Genomic DNA, 16604 nt, shown 5'->3' with positions numbered 1-16604 from the left:
CTTTAATTTGCAATGTTTCCCTTCAATTAAATAGGTTTCTTGTAACCAGGTGTTATGGGACCCCTTCTGTTGCAAAGCTTGCAACATTTTTTAGCGCTTTATCAGAGAGTTAGTTCCAGCAATATTCCATGAATTTGTTTTGTTCTGTACTCCCAACTCACCCCACCCCACCTCTTCACTAAGACATATTTAGCTCAACTTTTACCCTCCTACTCTCCCTATCCCTTATGGTACAGACAACTGTTTCGCTGCCAGATCACCTCCAATTCTTAATCCCTTTCCCTCCGAACCAAATATCCCCAACTGTGCAACTACTCACGCCATTCAGTAAACCTTACTTTCACCACTCACTCTCCCATTTCCCACTGCCACATTACCTCATTCATACTCACAATGTGCACTGTGAAACAATGTCAAACCACAGCTAGATATAACATGGAAAAACACAAGAGTGAACTTCTCTGCTTGCAGTGCCCTCAGCGTAGTGGAGGCATCTAATGAAAACAGGTAAGGATTCCTGGCTCCATCCGAGAACACTTATCAGACTTCATCTATCAATGCCCTTGCTAATACTCCCGCTTCCACTTCACTTCAGCAAAGCTGAAAAACACTTCATTCCTGCTTATGCACCAACAGCAGGGCCATTTTATGGGCATAGTTCAAGATCTTAGCGATTATTATCCTAGGCCTTATGTTGGCTTGATTCTGCCGTCCCAGATGTTCAGTGCACTCCAACCACAAGAGTCCTGTGCCAGCCATTGCTACAAAAACCAGTCAGTTCGCCATCCTGCATTGTTTCAAGCAGTCCTATGAGGTGCAGGTTATTCCTGTGGGATCTGTTTTCCAAATCATCTAACTCGTCTTCGTAGACCTCCAACATTTTGGTGAACAAGGTAAGTTGCACTTGGGCCTGTTGCAGTATGTCTTCAACTTCTGAAATACAGTTCTCCTCCACTTCCTGTACTTGATCCCTAATTTATGCAAGCCATCTGAGTCACTCCTTGAAGTTGCTTGCAAGCTTCTCAAAACAGCTATCTAAAGAGGCTATAACTGCCTTTGTAAGAGACTGAATTGCTGTGTCACTGAAAACAGGAGACCCAACTTCTGGGACCGCTATCTTAGGTTCAGACAGCCACACCTCTATTTTTTTCCCTATAATTTAGCATCCAATTCTGCTTAATATTTGCGCAAATATCTGTCAATAAAGGTCTGGTGGTATATGCAAAAGTGGCATTCTGAGACTCAAAGGTGAATGAGAGGAATATGTAGAAGCTGATAAAGATAAAGCTGAATTGCTTAACAAATATTTCTGTTCTGTGTTCATAGCTGAAGGGCCGGGAGCAGGACTGTAGAAGACAAACACAAAGAGGAATGGAGGGGTGTTCATGAGGAGCTGGCTAAACTAAAGGTGGACAAAGCGATGGGGCTGGATGTCATACATCCGAGGGTACTGAATGAGCTTAGGGAAGTTCTAACTGACCTTTTCAATGCTTCTCTAGAGTCGTGAGGACTGGAGAAGAGTAGATACGGTCCCTCTTCAATTAAATCTCTGTCCACTTCTTCTGTCTGTGAAGGAGGCCTGTATATCATACCAATGTAAATACATTTGTCATTCCTCTTTCCAGACTGACCCACAGCGCCTTTTTCTTACCCTGTAGGTCCTGCAATTGTGTGCCTTTAATATTATCTGTGGCATATAATGCCGCTCCCCCTCCCTTTCTTCCTGCACTGTTTTTCCGGAATACATTATAGCCCAGCATAACTATATCCCAGTCATGGATCACTGTGAACCATGTCTTTGTGACCGCCACCAAATCCAAATCAGCCTCTTCCATCACAGCCTCAAGATCTAAAAGCTTATTTCCCATACTTCGGGCAATAGTATATACTCTTTTCTGGATGTTGCCCCTTTTCCCCCATTTATGTAGAGGTATTTAATGCTTCACTTACCTGAGGGCTTGTACTTACCTGTGAGCTTTGATCACCCTGTCCCAACAATTCTACTTTACAGCCCTCTTCAGTAAGTTAGCCAGTCTGTTGCTGAAAACATTTTTCCCTTCTTTGATAGCAGTGGCGTTCCTAGGGGGGCTGACACCCGGGGCGGATCGCCGATACGCCCCCCCCCCCAGGTGCAGCGCCCCCCCCCCCGGTACAGCGCGACTCCCCCCCCGGTGAAAGGACACCCCCCACCCCGGCGAAAGAACCCTCCCCCTGGGTGCACGCCGCTGGGGGGGTGCCACGCACCAGTCAGCTTCGTTCGTTTCCATGCTCCTTCTGCCCCGGAACATGTTACTTCCTGTTCTGGGGCACAGGGAGCATGGAAACGAACGAAGCTGACCGGCGCGCGGCACCCCCCCCAACGGTGTGCACGCGGGGCGGACCGCCCCCCCCCCTTGGTACGCCACTGTTTGATAGGTGGACTCATCTCTGCTCGGCAGCTCTTGGAAAATATCCCATGGTCCAGGAAGCCAAAATGCTCTTGATGACACCATCTGTACAACCACATATTCATCTCCAGGATGCAAGCTTCTCTGCTTTGGTCTTTACCCTCAACAGGGAAGATCGATGAGAACACCACCTGTGCACCTGTTTGCTTCACACTCTTTCCCAGAGCCATGAAATCACTTTTGATACATTTGGAGGGGTACTTAGCAGTATCATTTGTGCCAACATGGATGAGCAGCATTGAATAATAGTAATTAGGTTTGATGAGTCTCGGCACATTCTCTGTAACATCTTGAATTTTGGCACCTGGCAGACAGCACACCTCTCGTGACATCATGTCTGGTCTGCAGATGAACGCCTCTGTACCCCTCAGAAGAGAATCACCGACCACCACTACCTTTCACCTCTTAGTGGTCACTGATTCAGTAATTCTGGATATTTCGAGCACTGATTCCTTCTCTCTGGGGTGCTCTCACCGCCTCACGGTATCTATCCTGCAGGGTTTCATGATCTGAAGATATCTTGCACATGGAACCACCCCCTCTCCTGGGATCACATTTTTTGTCTGCACAGAGGCACAAGCTGTAACTGGGGCAACTGCTTTGGTGGCCCGATGTTTCCCAGCCATACTGCAGTAGCAGAAGTATTTGTACCTATAGAAAAAAAAACCTGAAACCAGAAAAAGCCCTACCAAAGTTCCTAACTTTTCCTCAGCTATCTTTTAGGCTAAAAGTAGCAGCTGTCTTCTTTTGTGCAAGTTCTGATCCTCAGAAGTGTGGGGACTTCAAAAGAGATTATTTAGATTATCTCTCCTTTTAAAATGGAGATAACAAAGAGGTCCTGGAGCAAGCAAGCAAAGAAGCTCCTTAAAGAGAAAATTAAAATAAGTCCTCTCTACTAAGATAAGAAAAAAAGAGCAACAGTTTTCCCAGCAATATAATATTAGAAGTTAAATAAACCTGTTCCTAAAATAAATAATTCAGGCATTGCACTTGTTGCAAAAAAAAAAAAAAATTTAATTCAACCTACAATATCTACCTCTTAATTGTCTGTGATGAACACACAAAAAATGGTGACAGGGCTATGCCCCTTACCCTTACATATTAATATTGTAAACTGTGATGGTGGCAATTTTATTGCTTCTAATGGCAGTATATCAATTATATCAAATAAATAAATTAATCTTATTTCTGTCTCCCCCATTATCCTCTCTCCTGTCTCCCCAATCATCCCTTTTTTCTACTCCCTTCAAAACTCCCTTAACTAGCTCTCTCTTCTTCCCCTCTTCCTACCACATTGTCTCTTATTCCCTTCTTTATCCCCTTCCCTTATGATTGCCGTTCCAAGTCAGTTGGGATGCAAACAATGGGGACTGAAGGTGACTGGAAACCTAAGCATGCCTTTCCTTGTTAAGGCATCGGCATTGTGGGAACAGGTGCATTGTGGGAACAGGTGAACAACGATGAACTCTCCATGCACTTCCTTTCTAACAGAAGGTGAATGCCACAGGAAGGGAGGGACAGTACAAGTTCCATGAGCATACTGCATTTCTATGATGTTAATGCCCATGCTGCAACAAGCAGAGGTGCCCAGCATTTGGGTCTTGGGATGACCTGATGCCTACAATCGGAAAGTGAGAGGAGATTCAGACGACTTAGGAATTTCCCAGAAGAGCTGGGGAATTTAGGCTCTCAGTGCATATCTGTGTGCATCTGCTATGTCTGTGCCTTTCTACAATAGCATAGGTTTCCCCTCTACCAAGCGTTATAGACCTCCTTGTGGATTTTGTAGTTCATAAATGTATTGATATATCAGTGCTTTTCTCTAAAGCATCTACTAATGCATATGTATCTGTGGGGGCATGCATGTGTTAGTATAAATGCAGCTACTGAGATAAAAATAAAATTCAATAACCTTGTCGAAGATGCCGTTCACGCTGATGAGTTGATCTCGAGCTTTGGTGTTTATGGCCATTGTGAACCGCACATGATGCACCAACAGCTGTAAAATGCCAAAGGTAAAAAGGTACTGCTAGTCAGTTAGATTTCACTCTGGTGTGCTAGGCAGTTAACGTGCACTGTTGTGAATAGCAATGTACAAAATATTGAAGTCAAACTCAAATAAGGTGAATTTCAGCCTGGTTCCAGTGTTCAGATTTTCCTCAGATTCTCTGGAGAAATCTATCTGATTTTTACTAGTGGATCTAGGAATAAGGTAAGTGAAATCCAAAAAATTTGAAGGCAGTTTGAAAAATTCACCTTCGACTTTTGAAACATCGAAGCAAAATTTTTTGGGCCACTTTGAATTCTTCACAAGAGCTTGTCCAGCTAATTTAATCGATCCTTGACATTTTAAAAAATTTATTTTGAAGATATTTACATATTTATATTATGTGCACAGCTGATGATATATCCTCAGGTGCACTATAAACATTTAAGAGTTACTCTTAAAACTGGGTGCCCACATTTTGTCATAACTTGCACACATGGAAGTGCAGAATACCTGCATGCTTGTGGGTAAATGTACACTTATGAGTGTAAGTTGCAGCAAAACAGTAGAGCCCTATTCTGTAAGGGCACACGTAAGTGACATACAGAGTAAATGCAAAGGGGGCGTTCACATGAGTAGAGCATGGGAGGGGCATGTATAGTGCTGCCACTTATATTTATTTATTTTATTTATTTATTTGTTGCATTTGTATCCCACATTTTCCCACCTATTTGCAGGCTCAGTGTGGCTTACAATTTTCCGTCATGGCTTACGCCATTCCTGAATACAGATACAATTGGTATTATAAAAACATAGTAACATAGTAGATGACGGCAGAAAAAGACCTGCACGGTCCATCCAGTCTGCCCAACAAGATAAACTCATATGTGCTACTTTTTGTGTATACCCTACCTTGATTTGTACCTGTCCTCTTCAGGGTACAGACCGTATAAGTCTGCCCAGAAATAAAGAAAGCATGGATGACATAATAAACAATCAAGTAAAAAGAGAAAACATTCAGTTGGTATTACATATAGGACGTGGATGACATAGTAATAGTAAACAATCCGGTATAAGGAGAAAATATTCTAAATATTAAGTAAGTGATGGTGCATTACAGTTCCTATTATAAGTCATTATGGTATGTCTTGTTAAAGAGGTGAGTCGGTGCTCGCAGTTACACCAGGTCTATGTCTGGTGTAATTCTGGGTGCCCAGAATTTAGGTACCCTGATACCGGGTTATACTAGTATTCTACTATGGCATTTGGACACCCAGGTGCCAATATAGTAAAGTTACTTACTTGTAGCAGATGTTCTCTGAGGACAGCAGGACACAGATTACCACATATGGGTGACATCATCTGACAGAACCTGGCATAGACGCTACCCAGCATTGTAGTATTTTCTGAAGCTTTTGGCGGCACCACACTGTACAGGTGCCTTTCTGCCTGACATGAGCGCATGAGAGCAGCAGTACAGTAAAAAAGCTTAAGGAAGACAACTCCTAGGGGAGTGGGAGGGTATGTGGTAATGTGTGTCCTGCTGTCCTCAGAAAACACCTGCTACAGGTGAGTAACTTCGCTTTCTCTGAGATGACTTTTAAAATTCTGGGCGGCATGCAGGAAGGCGAGGGCGGACCAGCAGAGGACTGTTGTGGGAGACGAGGTCGGGCTTGGGTCGGACTGGCACTCGGAGGAGAGAGGGGGCCAGGAACTCGGAGGAGAGGGAGGGGGCCTGGAACTCTGAGGAGGGGGAGAGGGAGGGGGATAGGAGGGGGGAATGCACCACCTGTAAAAAAAGAAATTTGAGCACCCCCAATCATTTTGAAAAGTTGGCTCCTATGCCTTTTATAATAACATCTGAGCCTTGTGTCTATTACTCTCAGTATAAGTGTGCATAAGTATAACTTTTGGACTGTGAATTAGGATCGCAGGTGAGGGGTTTGGTTAGTAAGAAATCCAGAATGCTTAGAGCTAAATTATACCTCTCACTCACTGCCAACCCTTTTGGAGTTTGGTGATATGTGCATTGTCCCCACATAGTTTGTCCCCTGAGATGTAGTGTGTTTCACACTATATTCTGATTTATATTTTATACTCCAAGCACATTATTTTGAGTTGTCTTACACCATTGGGTGTGAGTTTGAGAACACTTTTGCTTAACATCTGTGCTCTATGTTTAACTGTGCTGTTTTCAGCAATGTCATGTGCCTCTTTGCTACTGAGAGAGTTATTAAATGTGAAAGGCTCTAGGTACATATTCTGTGAGAACTGTTTGTAAAACTGTTCCTTTCATAACACCTGTGCTGAAGGTTGCAGCGGTGTCCGTGCCATCTGTTTTCACTCTCTGTCTCGGCAGTGTTTAATTGCCTTCAGTATTTGTGTTGATAAGACCAAAGTTAAAAGCACTAGCAAGCTTTCTTTAAAGCTGCTTTGCTAAGTTGGGCAGCTGAGTGGTTTCGTAACAGTTTAAATCTACTCTAATTTGGTTACAGAGACATGGTAGACAGCATTTTGGATGCAAATCAATATACTTGGGTCTTAGCTAGCCTTGCAGAACTACTCCTTATGAGTGATCAGTGTATGATACAATTGGAGAAGGAAAAATAGGAATTGAGAAATACCCAGGCTTTACTGACCCGAGCACAGACTGATTATGCCCACTTGGTAGTGAACAGCATCAAGCTTTTCTAGTGGCTGCTGGAGCTCACTCACTGCCTCAGCCATAGCTTCCATCTGCTCACCGGTCTGCAGTTCACTCTTCTCCTCCCCCCCCCCCCCCCCCCCCCATGGTTTGGCATCTGTTCCCTCTCAATACTTCCCCCTGCTGATCTATCTTAGAGGTGGCCATTAAAAAAATTTACTGCGTGAGGACTAACCGACATCTATTTTGTAGGCTGTAAGGGCTCATGCACTAACTGGTTAGCAAAGAAATGGCCACTCTCCACACCCAAACATGCCCGTTCCACACAAAAATAATAAATATTTCTTTGAGTATGGCTAGTGCATGCCAGTCTCAAACATCACAGGACATTTGACAGCATCCTGCGGTAAGCTATTTTAAGTTGCAGTAAGCAATCTCTAGTGCTTAACGCAGCTTAGTAAAAGGACTGAGCATTTTTTATCTCATTGTAGTTGTAGTTAAAAGAGTTGTATTTTTGCTTGCATGACACAAAAGAATGACTTTTCAAGTTTTAAGTACATAAGTAATGCCACACTGGGAAAGACCAAGGGTCCATCGAGCCCAGCATCCTGTTCACGACAGCGGCCAATCCAGGCTAAGGGCACCTGGCAAGCTTCCCAAACGTACAAACATTCTATACATGTTATTCCTGGAATTATGGATTTTTCCCAAGTCCATTTAGTAGTGGTTTATGGACTTGTCCTTTAGGAAACCATCTAACCCCTTTTTAAACTCTGCCAAGCTAACTGCCTTCACCATGTGACAGTTTTGATTTATAGAAATAATGCTGTATGGTATGGTTACCAGATAATTTTGGTTTGGCATCATGGTGTCTCATTTTTACAAGGGTATCAAAGTTCAAGTGTTTGCATTCCATCACATAAAGCTAGGATTGATTCAGCTAGTCCATGAGTAGCTAAAATCCCAGAGATATCTAGTAATACTATTGACAGACAAAAGTAAACAGTACATAGTATCAAACAGGGGGCTTGGGGTTATTTTGGGCTAAAACACAATTTTCAGTTTGCTTTTCTGTCTCTCTTCAAAACCAATAACTTACCTTGAAAAGTGGGTGCACCTCAGGGAGCTGTCGGTACATGGCGATGCCAAACACTTCTGAGATGAGGTGAGTACGCAACAGGTGAGTGACATTCTGATGCATGTGAAAGTCAGAAGATCGAACCCACATTTTTGCCAATAGCCAGTCATACTTTGCATCTGTAGGAAGAAATATGGGGTTGTCGGGGCCGGGCTTTTGATTGATCTGAAATGCACAAGTAAAATATTAAAAACATTGTAGTAGTAGTATATACGGTGAGGGATGATTTGCAATGTGGTAATGCATCCTAAATGCACTGTGGTCTCTATTAAGCTGCATTAATGGGTTTATTGGGCAGGTAAAATGCATGCTGTGCTAATGTATATAAGTAGCCTTTCATTCATCAGGGTTGAGGGTTACCCTTGAAATGGGTACGTAATCAATTTGTACTGTCTGTGGCCAAAATGTAGTGCAGTACTTTCTCAATTTCATGGCACACGCTACTAAGGATCTCTTGCAGTTTCTGAGCTTACAGTAATAGAACTGGTTTAAGAAAAGAATAGCAGGTAAAAGCAAAAGAGACAAAAATAGAGATCTTGCTACTTTAAGATAAAAAGTCCTTTTTTTAATGGACACTCCAGTATTTAACCAGTATGTACAGTAAAATAATGATGAAAAATAAAAGGTAAATTGTCCATAAGATTAAAGTAAATTTCTTGCAACATTGATCTTTACACTTCATTGAAGAAATATTTCTAGGTCAACTTGACGTAACTTTGCTGACTTCCAACTCTTACATCTTTCATACATTTAGCAGACTGCAAAGATGGCAAAATCCAACTCCTTATGATGATGTATCAAAGACTGTAGCCCTTTCCTTCTGATTTAAGTGAAATAGTTTCTTGTGGTGCACTTTAGTATCTCTCTCTCAATTTTTTTTTTTGTTCGGTAGCAACATCGGTGTTTCAGTGGATGATCTTGTAGCTGTTACTATTTTATTTATTATTTTGGTGCATTTGTACCACACATTTTCCCACAGGAGCAGGCGCAATGTGGCTTACAATAATTCAAGAGGAAAAAACACAATGCAAAGATGACTCAGTTTCAGATTGAGACAGGCAGGGAATGGAACAGTGGAAAACACGGGGTGAAGGATAGGGGCAAAGCAACCGGCAGATAGCCATGTACAGTCAGGAAGGGAGAGAGGTTAAACATAGGAGTTGCCAGTGGAATAAGCTTTGGTGAATAAGAATGTTTTTAAAGACTTTTTGAACAGGTGGTGGTCAACTAGTTCTTTTAGTTGTCTCGGCAGAACATTCCAGAATTTTGGACTAATGTAGGGGAAGGACGAAGCAAAAGGGTCTTGTATTTAACATTCCTGCAATTGGGATAATGTAGATTGAGGTAGGTCCTTGCAGTTATTAGCGCATTTTTAGAAGGTGGATCGATGAGATGGAGCATACAGTGGGGGAAATAAGTATTTGATCCCTTGCTGATTTTGTAAGTTTGCCCACTGACAAAGACATGAGCAGCCCATAATTGAAGGGTAGGTTATTGGTAACAGTGAGAGATAGCACATCACAAATTAAATCCGGAAAATCACATTGTGGAAAGTATATGAATTTATTTGCATTCTGCAGAGGGAAATAAGTATTTAATCCCTCTGGCAAACAAGACCTAATACTTGGTGGCAAAACCCTTGTTGGCAAGCACAGCGGTCAGACGTCTTCTGTAGTTGATGATGAGGTTTGCACACATGTCAGGAGGAATTTTGGTCCACTCCTCTTTGCAGATCATCTCTAAATCATTAAGAGTTCTGGGCTGTCGCTTGGCAACTCGCAGCTTCAGCTCCCTCCATAAGTTTTCAATGGGATTAAGGTCTGGTGACTGGCTAGGCCACTCCATGACCCTAATGTGCTTCTTCCTGAGCCACTCCTTTGTTGCCTTGGCTGTATGTTTTGGGTCATTGTCGTGCTGGAAGACCCAGCCAAGACCCATTTTTAAGGCCCTGGCGGAGGGAAGGAGGTTGTCACTCAGAATTGTACGGTACATGGCCCCATCCATTCTCCCATTGATGCGGTGAAGTAGTCCTGTGCCCTTAGCAGAGAAACACCCCCAAAACATAACATTTCCACCTCCATGCTTGACAGTGGGCACGGTGTTCTTTGGGTCATAGGCAGCATTTCTCTTCCTCCAAACACGGCGAGTTGAGTTCATGCCAAAGAGCTCAATTTTTGTCTCATCTGACCACAGCACCTTCTCCCAATCACTCTCGGCATCATCCAGGTGTTCACTGGCAAACTTCAGACGGGCCGTCACATGTGCCTTCCGGAGCAGGGGGACCTTGCGGGCACTGCAGGATTGCAATCCGTTATGTCGTAATGTGTTACCAATGGTTTTCGTGGTGACAGTGGTCCCAGCTGCCTTGAGATCATTGACAAGTTCCCCCCTTGTAGTTGTAGGCTGATTTCTAACCTTCCTCATGATCAAGGATACCCCACGAGGTGAGATTTTGCGTGGAGCCCCAGATCTTTGTCGATTGACAGTCATTTTGTACTTCTTCCATTTTCTTACTATGGCACCAACAGTTGTCTCCTTCTCGCCCAGCGTCTTACTGATGGTTTTGTAGCCCATTCCAGCCTTGTGCAGGTGTATGATCTTGTCCCTGACATCCTTAGACAGCTCCTTGCTCTTGGCCATTTTGTAGAGGTTAGAGTCTGACTGATTCACTGAGTCTGTGGACAGGTGTCTTTCATACAGGTGACCATTGCCGACAGCTGTCTGTCATGCAGGTAACGAGTTGATTTGGAGCATCTACCTGGTCTGTAGGGGCCAGATGTCTTACTGGTTGGTGGGGGATCAAATACTTATTTCCCTCTGCAGAATGCAAATAAATTCATATACTTTCCACAATGTGATTTTCCGGATTTAATTTGTGATGTGCTATCTCTCACTGTTACCAATAACCTACCCTTCAATTATGGGCTGCTCATGTCTTTGTCAGTGGGCAAACTTACAAAATCAGCAAGGGATCAAATACTTATTTCCCCCACTGTATATTCAGGGGCTTCTCCATAAATGATCTTGTGCGTTAGTAAGCAGATTTTAAATGTAATTCGATCATTGACTGGGAGCCAGTGTAGTTTATAACGCAGTGGCTGTGCATGATGAAAACGCGATTTGCCCAATATTAGCCTTGCTGCCGTATTTTGAGCAGTCTGTAGCCATTTGCTAAGTTGGGCAGCTGAGTGGTTTCGTAAGAGTTTAAATCTACTCTAATTTGGTTACAGAGACATAGTAGACAGCATTTTGGATGCAAATCAATATACTTGGGTCTTAGCTAGCCTAACTAGTGTTAACTAGTGTTATCTACTACTACTACTACTTATCATTTCTATAGCGCTATTAGACGTATGCAGCGCTGTACACTTGAACATGAAGAGACAGTCCCTGCTCGACAGAGCTTACAATCTAATTAGGACAAACAGGACAAACAAGAGGTAAGGGAATATTAAGGTGAGGATGATAAAATAAGGGTTCTGAACAAGTGAATAAGAGTTAGGAGTTAAAAGCAGCATCAAAAAGGTCGGCTTTTAGCTTAGATTTGAAGACGGCCAGAGATGGAGCTTGACGTACCGGCTCAGGAAGTCTATTCCAGGCATATGGTGCAGCAAGATAAAAGGAATGGAGTCTGGAGTTAGCGGTGGAGGAGAAGGGTGCAGATAAGAGAGATTTACCCAGTGAACAGCGTTCCCGGGGAGGAATGTAGGGAGAGATGAGAGTGGAGAGGTACTGAGGAGCTGCAGAGTGAATGCACTTATAGGTCAATAAGAGGAGTTTGAACTGTATGCGGAAACGGATAGGAAGCCAGTGAAGTGACTTGAGTAGAGGGCTAATATGAGCATAATGACCCTGGCGGAATATTAGTCGTGCAGCAGAATTTTGAACAGGTTGAAGAGGAGAGAGATGGCTAAGTGGGAGACCTGTGAGAAGCAAGTTGCAATAGTCTAAGCGAGAGGTGATAAGAACATGGATGAGTTTTCTGGTAGTGTGCTCGGAAAGGAAAGGGCGAATTTTGCTGATATTATAGAGAAAGAAATGACAGGTTTTAGCAGTCTGTTGAATATGTGTAGAGAAGGAGAGGGAGGCGTCGAAGATGACCCCAAGGTTACGAGCTGATGAGACAGGAAGGATGAGAGTGTTATCCACAGAAATAGAGAATGGGGGAGGAGGAGAGGTTGGTTTAGCGGGAAAGATAAGAAGCTCAGTCTTGGTCATGTTTAGTTTTTTTTTTTTTTTTGTTACATTTGTACCCTGCGCTTTCCCACTCATGGCAGGCTTAATGTGGCTTACATAGGGCAATGGAGGGTTAAGTGACTTGCCCAGAGACACAAGGAGCTGCCTGTGCCTGAAGTGGGAATTGAACTCAGTTCCCCAGGACCAAAGTCCACCACCCTAACCACTAGGCCACTCCTCCAACTCCTTCAGATGGCGCTGAGACATCCAGGCAGCAATGTCAGACAGGCAGGCTGATACTTTGGCCTGGGTTTCGGCTGAGATTTCTGGTGTGAAGAGGTAGATCTGGGAATCATCTGAGTGTTGTGAGCTTGTCTTGTGAACAGGTTAAGGATAAGACCTGGGTGGGTGATCCCTGACAGTTAAGATAGTTGGCTCACACCAGTTCAACTGCTTTCAGATTTCAATCCCTTCCCCAATTGGGACTTACAGTTGTCATCAGCTTTAAATCTTGATCTCTATGACTAAGTTTTAGGATTCAATCTCCCTATGACCAAACCTTCTACCTTAGGGCCTCAGTGGATCAGCTGGAAATTAGACTGACCTTTCTGAACAGTTCAATGCTGATAGGAAATCCATATGACTTTGCTCCATATGACTCCAGGGGCAACTAATTAACAGGTTAGCAACCCCTGTGCTTAATCCTCCTTACGTCTCCCCTAATCTCTTTAGCAAGAAGGTAAGGCTTTGGTGGGCAGCCCCAGGATGGGGTTCCCCGCCTACTGTTCCTCTATATCCTTCTAAGATAGAACCCCTGTGATGGAGGAAGACCACCTAACTGGATCCCTCCTGGTGGAGGAAGACAAAGCTCCTTCCTTTACGTAGAGCCTTATACTTAACTCTAAAAGCTCATGGTCAAATCCTATTGGATCAGACTCCTTGAATAGTCCTCCTACTGTCAGACTTTGATTGACATTTTTTCTGGCGCAGGAACCCGGAATATTCTGTCTGCAACTGCAATGACAGAGCATATTCACACAGTCTGCTAAACACAGCTTTATTGAACAATCAAGCGCACTGAACATGCAGCAAGGTAATACGTGCTATCACAGGAAAACGCATACAAAGTAGCAAATTAGTAGGTAAAACAATTAATGTGCCTTGCATTAAGCCTTTTACTGCATATTGACCGTGGAAAAGTTAACTGTTTCTTCGGAGGTGCAGTGAATTTTTCCATGGGAACATCAGCTTGTGAATGTGCTAACTGATGCACCTGGGGAAGAAAAATAAAGGGGTCAGTGATATGAAATAAAATACCAATTGATTATACTTTCCCAGTGTGTAATCAAAAGTCCTTGACAGGCCTCATACCCCCGACAAGGCAATGAAAAATAGAATCCAAAGGCAGCCCTCCCCAGTCAGGCACCACCCTCAGCACCACCTTTAGTGATAGGCCCTAACTAGGGTTATCATTGTTGAAAATGGTTTGGTGACATTTCATCACTGAGACATTTCATCACCATGGACATTTTGTCACACAACACTTCATCACATATTCAAGGTAAATGTTTTCAAATCATATACATGAAAAATTTGTGGCAAATGGGGGGGGGGGGGGGGGGGGGAATGCCATCACATTGGTGCCTATTCTTTTGCACCTAAATATGAACCTCACTAAAACTTCATAAACATGAAATTCTCAGAAAGCTCATATTCAGGGGGCCTTTTACAAAGCCGCGCTAGTATTTTTAACTCACAGTAAAAATCAGCTGGCAGTAAACACTGAGATGCCCATAGGAATATAATGGGCATCTCAGTGTTTACCGCCATCTGATTTTTACCGTGAGCTAAAAACGCTATCGAGCTTTGTAAAAGACCCCCTTTAGTCACCAAAAATCTGTGTTTTTGTCATCCGGCATTTTATTATGTGCAGAAAGCTAAATATACTGAAATTATTTACGCAGAAACCTTGTGCAGCGAATTGAGCAAATACATTTATATTTAAAATAACCTATCACATACCGCACAATGAACATGCGTGGAAGAGTTGCACACAATGGTGACGAAAGTTCAAAACCAATTCAGTTCATTACTAGCAGGCAATTACACAGAAAGGTCAATCAAAGTAGAGATGGACCACAGGTTTCCAACAAAGGAAGACAGCAGCACTAAAGATAAAGTGGTCAATATGTTTAATGCCCACCAGTCAACATAATAGTAGTAATCAGATCAAAACAATGTCTGTCGAGTTGTCATGCAAAGTCCACCAGAGTGAGCATAATCAAGCATATTGACCCGTATGTTCCAAAACTGTGGTCTTACTGCTGCCACTACAGAAGTGCCTTTTGCATATCAAATTCTATATTCTGTTCATCACACATAGAGGGGCATAATCGAACGCGAACGCCTATGTGTAAGAACGTCCATCTCCGAGAATGGGTCCATGAAGGGGCGGGCCGAATCGTATTTTCGAAAAAAATGGACGTCTATCTTTTTTTGCGAAAATACAGTTTGTGCCAGGCAAATGCATTGGATTTGGTCGTTTTTTGAGCTGGGCGTTTTCGTTTTTTAGCGATAATCGAAACCGAAGCAGCCCAGCTCAAAAATGACCAAATCCAAGGCATTTGTTCATGGGAGGGGCCAGGATTCATAGTGCACTGGTCCCCCTCACATGCCAGGACACCAACCGGGCACCCTAGGGGGCACTTTTACAAAAACAAAAAAAAAAAGTAAAAGAGCTCCCAGGTGCATAGCATCCTTCCCTTGTGTGTTGAGCCCCCCAAATCCCCCCAAAACCCACTGCCCACAAGTCTACACTATTACCATAGCCCTAAGGGGTGAAGGGGGGCACCTACATGTGGGTACAGTGGGTTTGGGGGGGGGGGTGGAGGACTCAGCATTAAGCAGCACAAGTGTAACAGGTAGGGGGGATGGGCCTGGGTCCACCTGCCTGAAGTCCACTGCACCCCCTAACAACTGCTCCAGTGACCTGCATACTGTTGTCAGGGAGCTGGGTATGACATTTGAGGGTGAAAATAAAAAGTTGTGAAACTTCATTTTTTGTGGTGGGAGGGGGTTAGTGACCACTGGGGGAGTCAGGGGAGGTCATCCCCGATTCCCTCCGGTGGTCATCTGGTCATTTAGGGCACTTTTTGGGGCCTTATTCGTGAAAAAAACAGGGTCCAGGAAAAGTGTCCTAAATTCTAGCTAAAAACGCATACTTTTTTTCCATTATCGGTGAAATGCGCCCATCTCTGTTCGGCCGATAACCACGCCCCAGTTCCACCTTCACCACACCTCTGATACGCCCCCATCAACTTTGTCTGCATCCGCGACGGAGTGCAGTTGAAAACGTCCAAAATCGGCTTTCAATTATACCGATTTATTCGTTTTTGGGAGATAAACGTCTATCTCCCGATTTGGGTCGCAATATAGGCGTTTTTCTCTTTCGATTATAAGCAGGATAGTGACCCCTGAAGTAGGCATTTGTGCCGAAACACAGATCTGTTTTGGGTCCATATGATTGATTGTGCTCACTCTGGTGGACTTTGCATGACAATTCGACAGACTTTGATTTGATTGCTACTTTTATGTTGCTAGGTGGACATTAAACACATTGACCTTTTTATCTTTAGTGCCTCTGTCTTCCTTTGTTGGAAACTTGTGGTTCATCCCTACATTTACTTTTTTCTGTTCGCTTGGCTTAGGGTGGATTGTCTCCTTTTTGTATGTTTGAGGCAATTACATAGCACATGTCGCAGTTGAGTTGGGAAGGATGGAAATGGAGTGAGGTGGAGAAAGCGAGGTGGCATCTTGGAGACCTGGGTAGATAAAACAGGAAAGAGAATCAGGTATGAATGGCTTCACTATGTGTTTAACAAGGCTCATATTTATGCACAAAATAACAGGTGCCAATGTGTGCTGGCACTTTTGGTTTCCTTTGGACACGCAGACAAAAAAGTTGCAGTTACTGCTATGCACCCCCCATTTGCTACAAGTTTTCCGTGCATATAATTTGAGTGCATTTAGCTTCAATACATGATGAAGTGTCCCAAAAAGTACACAGGCAAGCAGTTTGCAAGATCCAAAACAGCAGAACAGAAAAGCAGACCCATGTGGTATAATACAACAAAAATGTATTCAACGCAGATACATAAAATCAGCATATAACTTTCCTCTAGCCACCCAACATGGCCATTTTTCGCCCTCTCA

General features: G+C 43.5%; 1 protein-coding gene across 1 annotated transcript in view; it reads right to left on the bottom strand.

The window, feature by feature from the left end:
* LOC115470373 (arachidonate 5-lipoxygenase-like) overlaps nt 1-16604 on the bottom strand; it is a 104745-nt gene that overhangs the window by 29658 nt on the left and 58483 nt on the right. Inside the window, exons 8-9 of the mRNA XM_030203482.1 lie at nt 8178-8381; nt 4360-4446 (exon numbers count right to left, since the gene is read on the bottom strand). Of these exons, the coding sequence (XP_030059342.1) occupies nt 4360-4446; nt 8178-8381 (291 nt within the window). The remainder of the gene's footprint in view (nt 1-4359; nt 4447-8177; nt 8382-16604) is intronic.

This window comes from Microcaecilia unicolor, chromosome 5 (genome assembly GCF_901765095.1).
Source record: "Microcaecilia unicolor chromosome 5, aMicUni1.1, whole genome shotgun sequence".
In the NCBI taxonomy this organism is placed as follows: Eukaryota; Metazoa; Chordata; class Amphibia; order Gymnophiona; family Siphonopidae; genus Microcaecilia; species Microcaecilia unicolor.
This window is presented reverse-complemented; position numbering and strand designations above follow the sequence as displayed.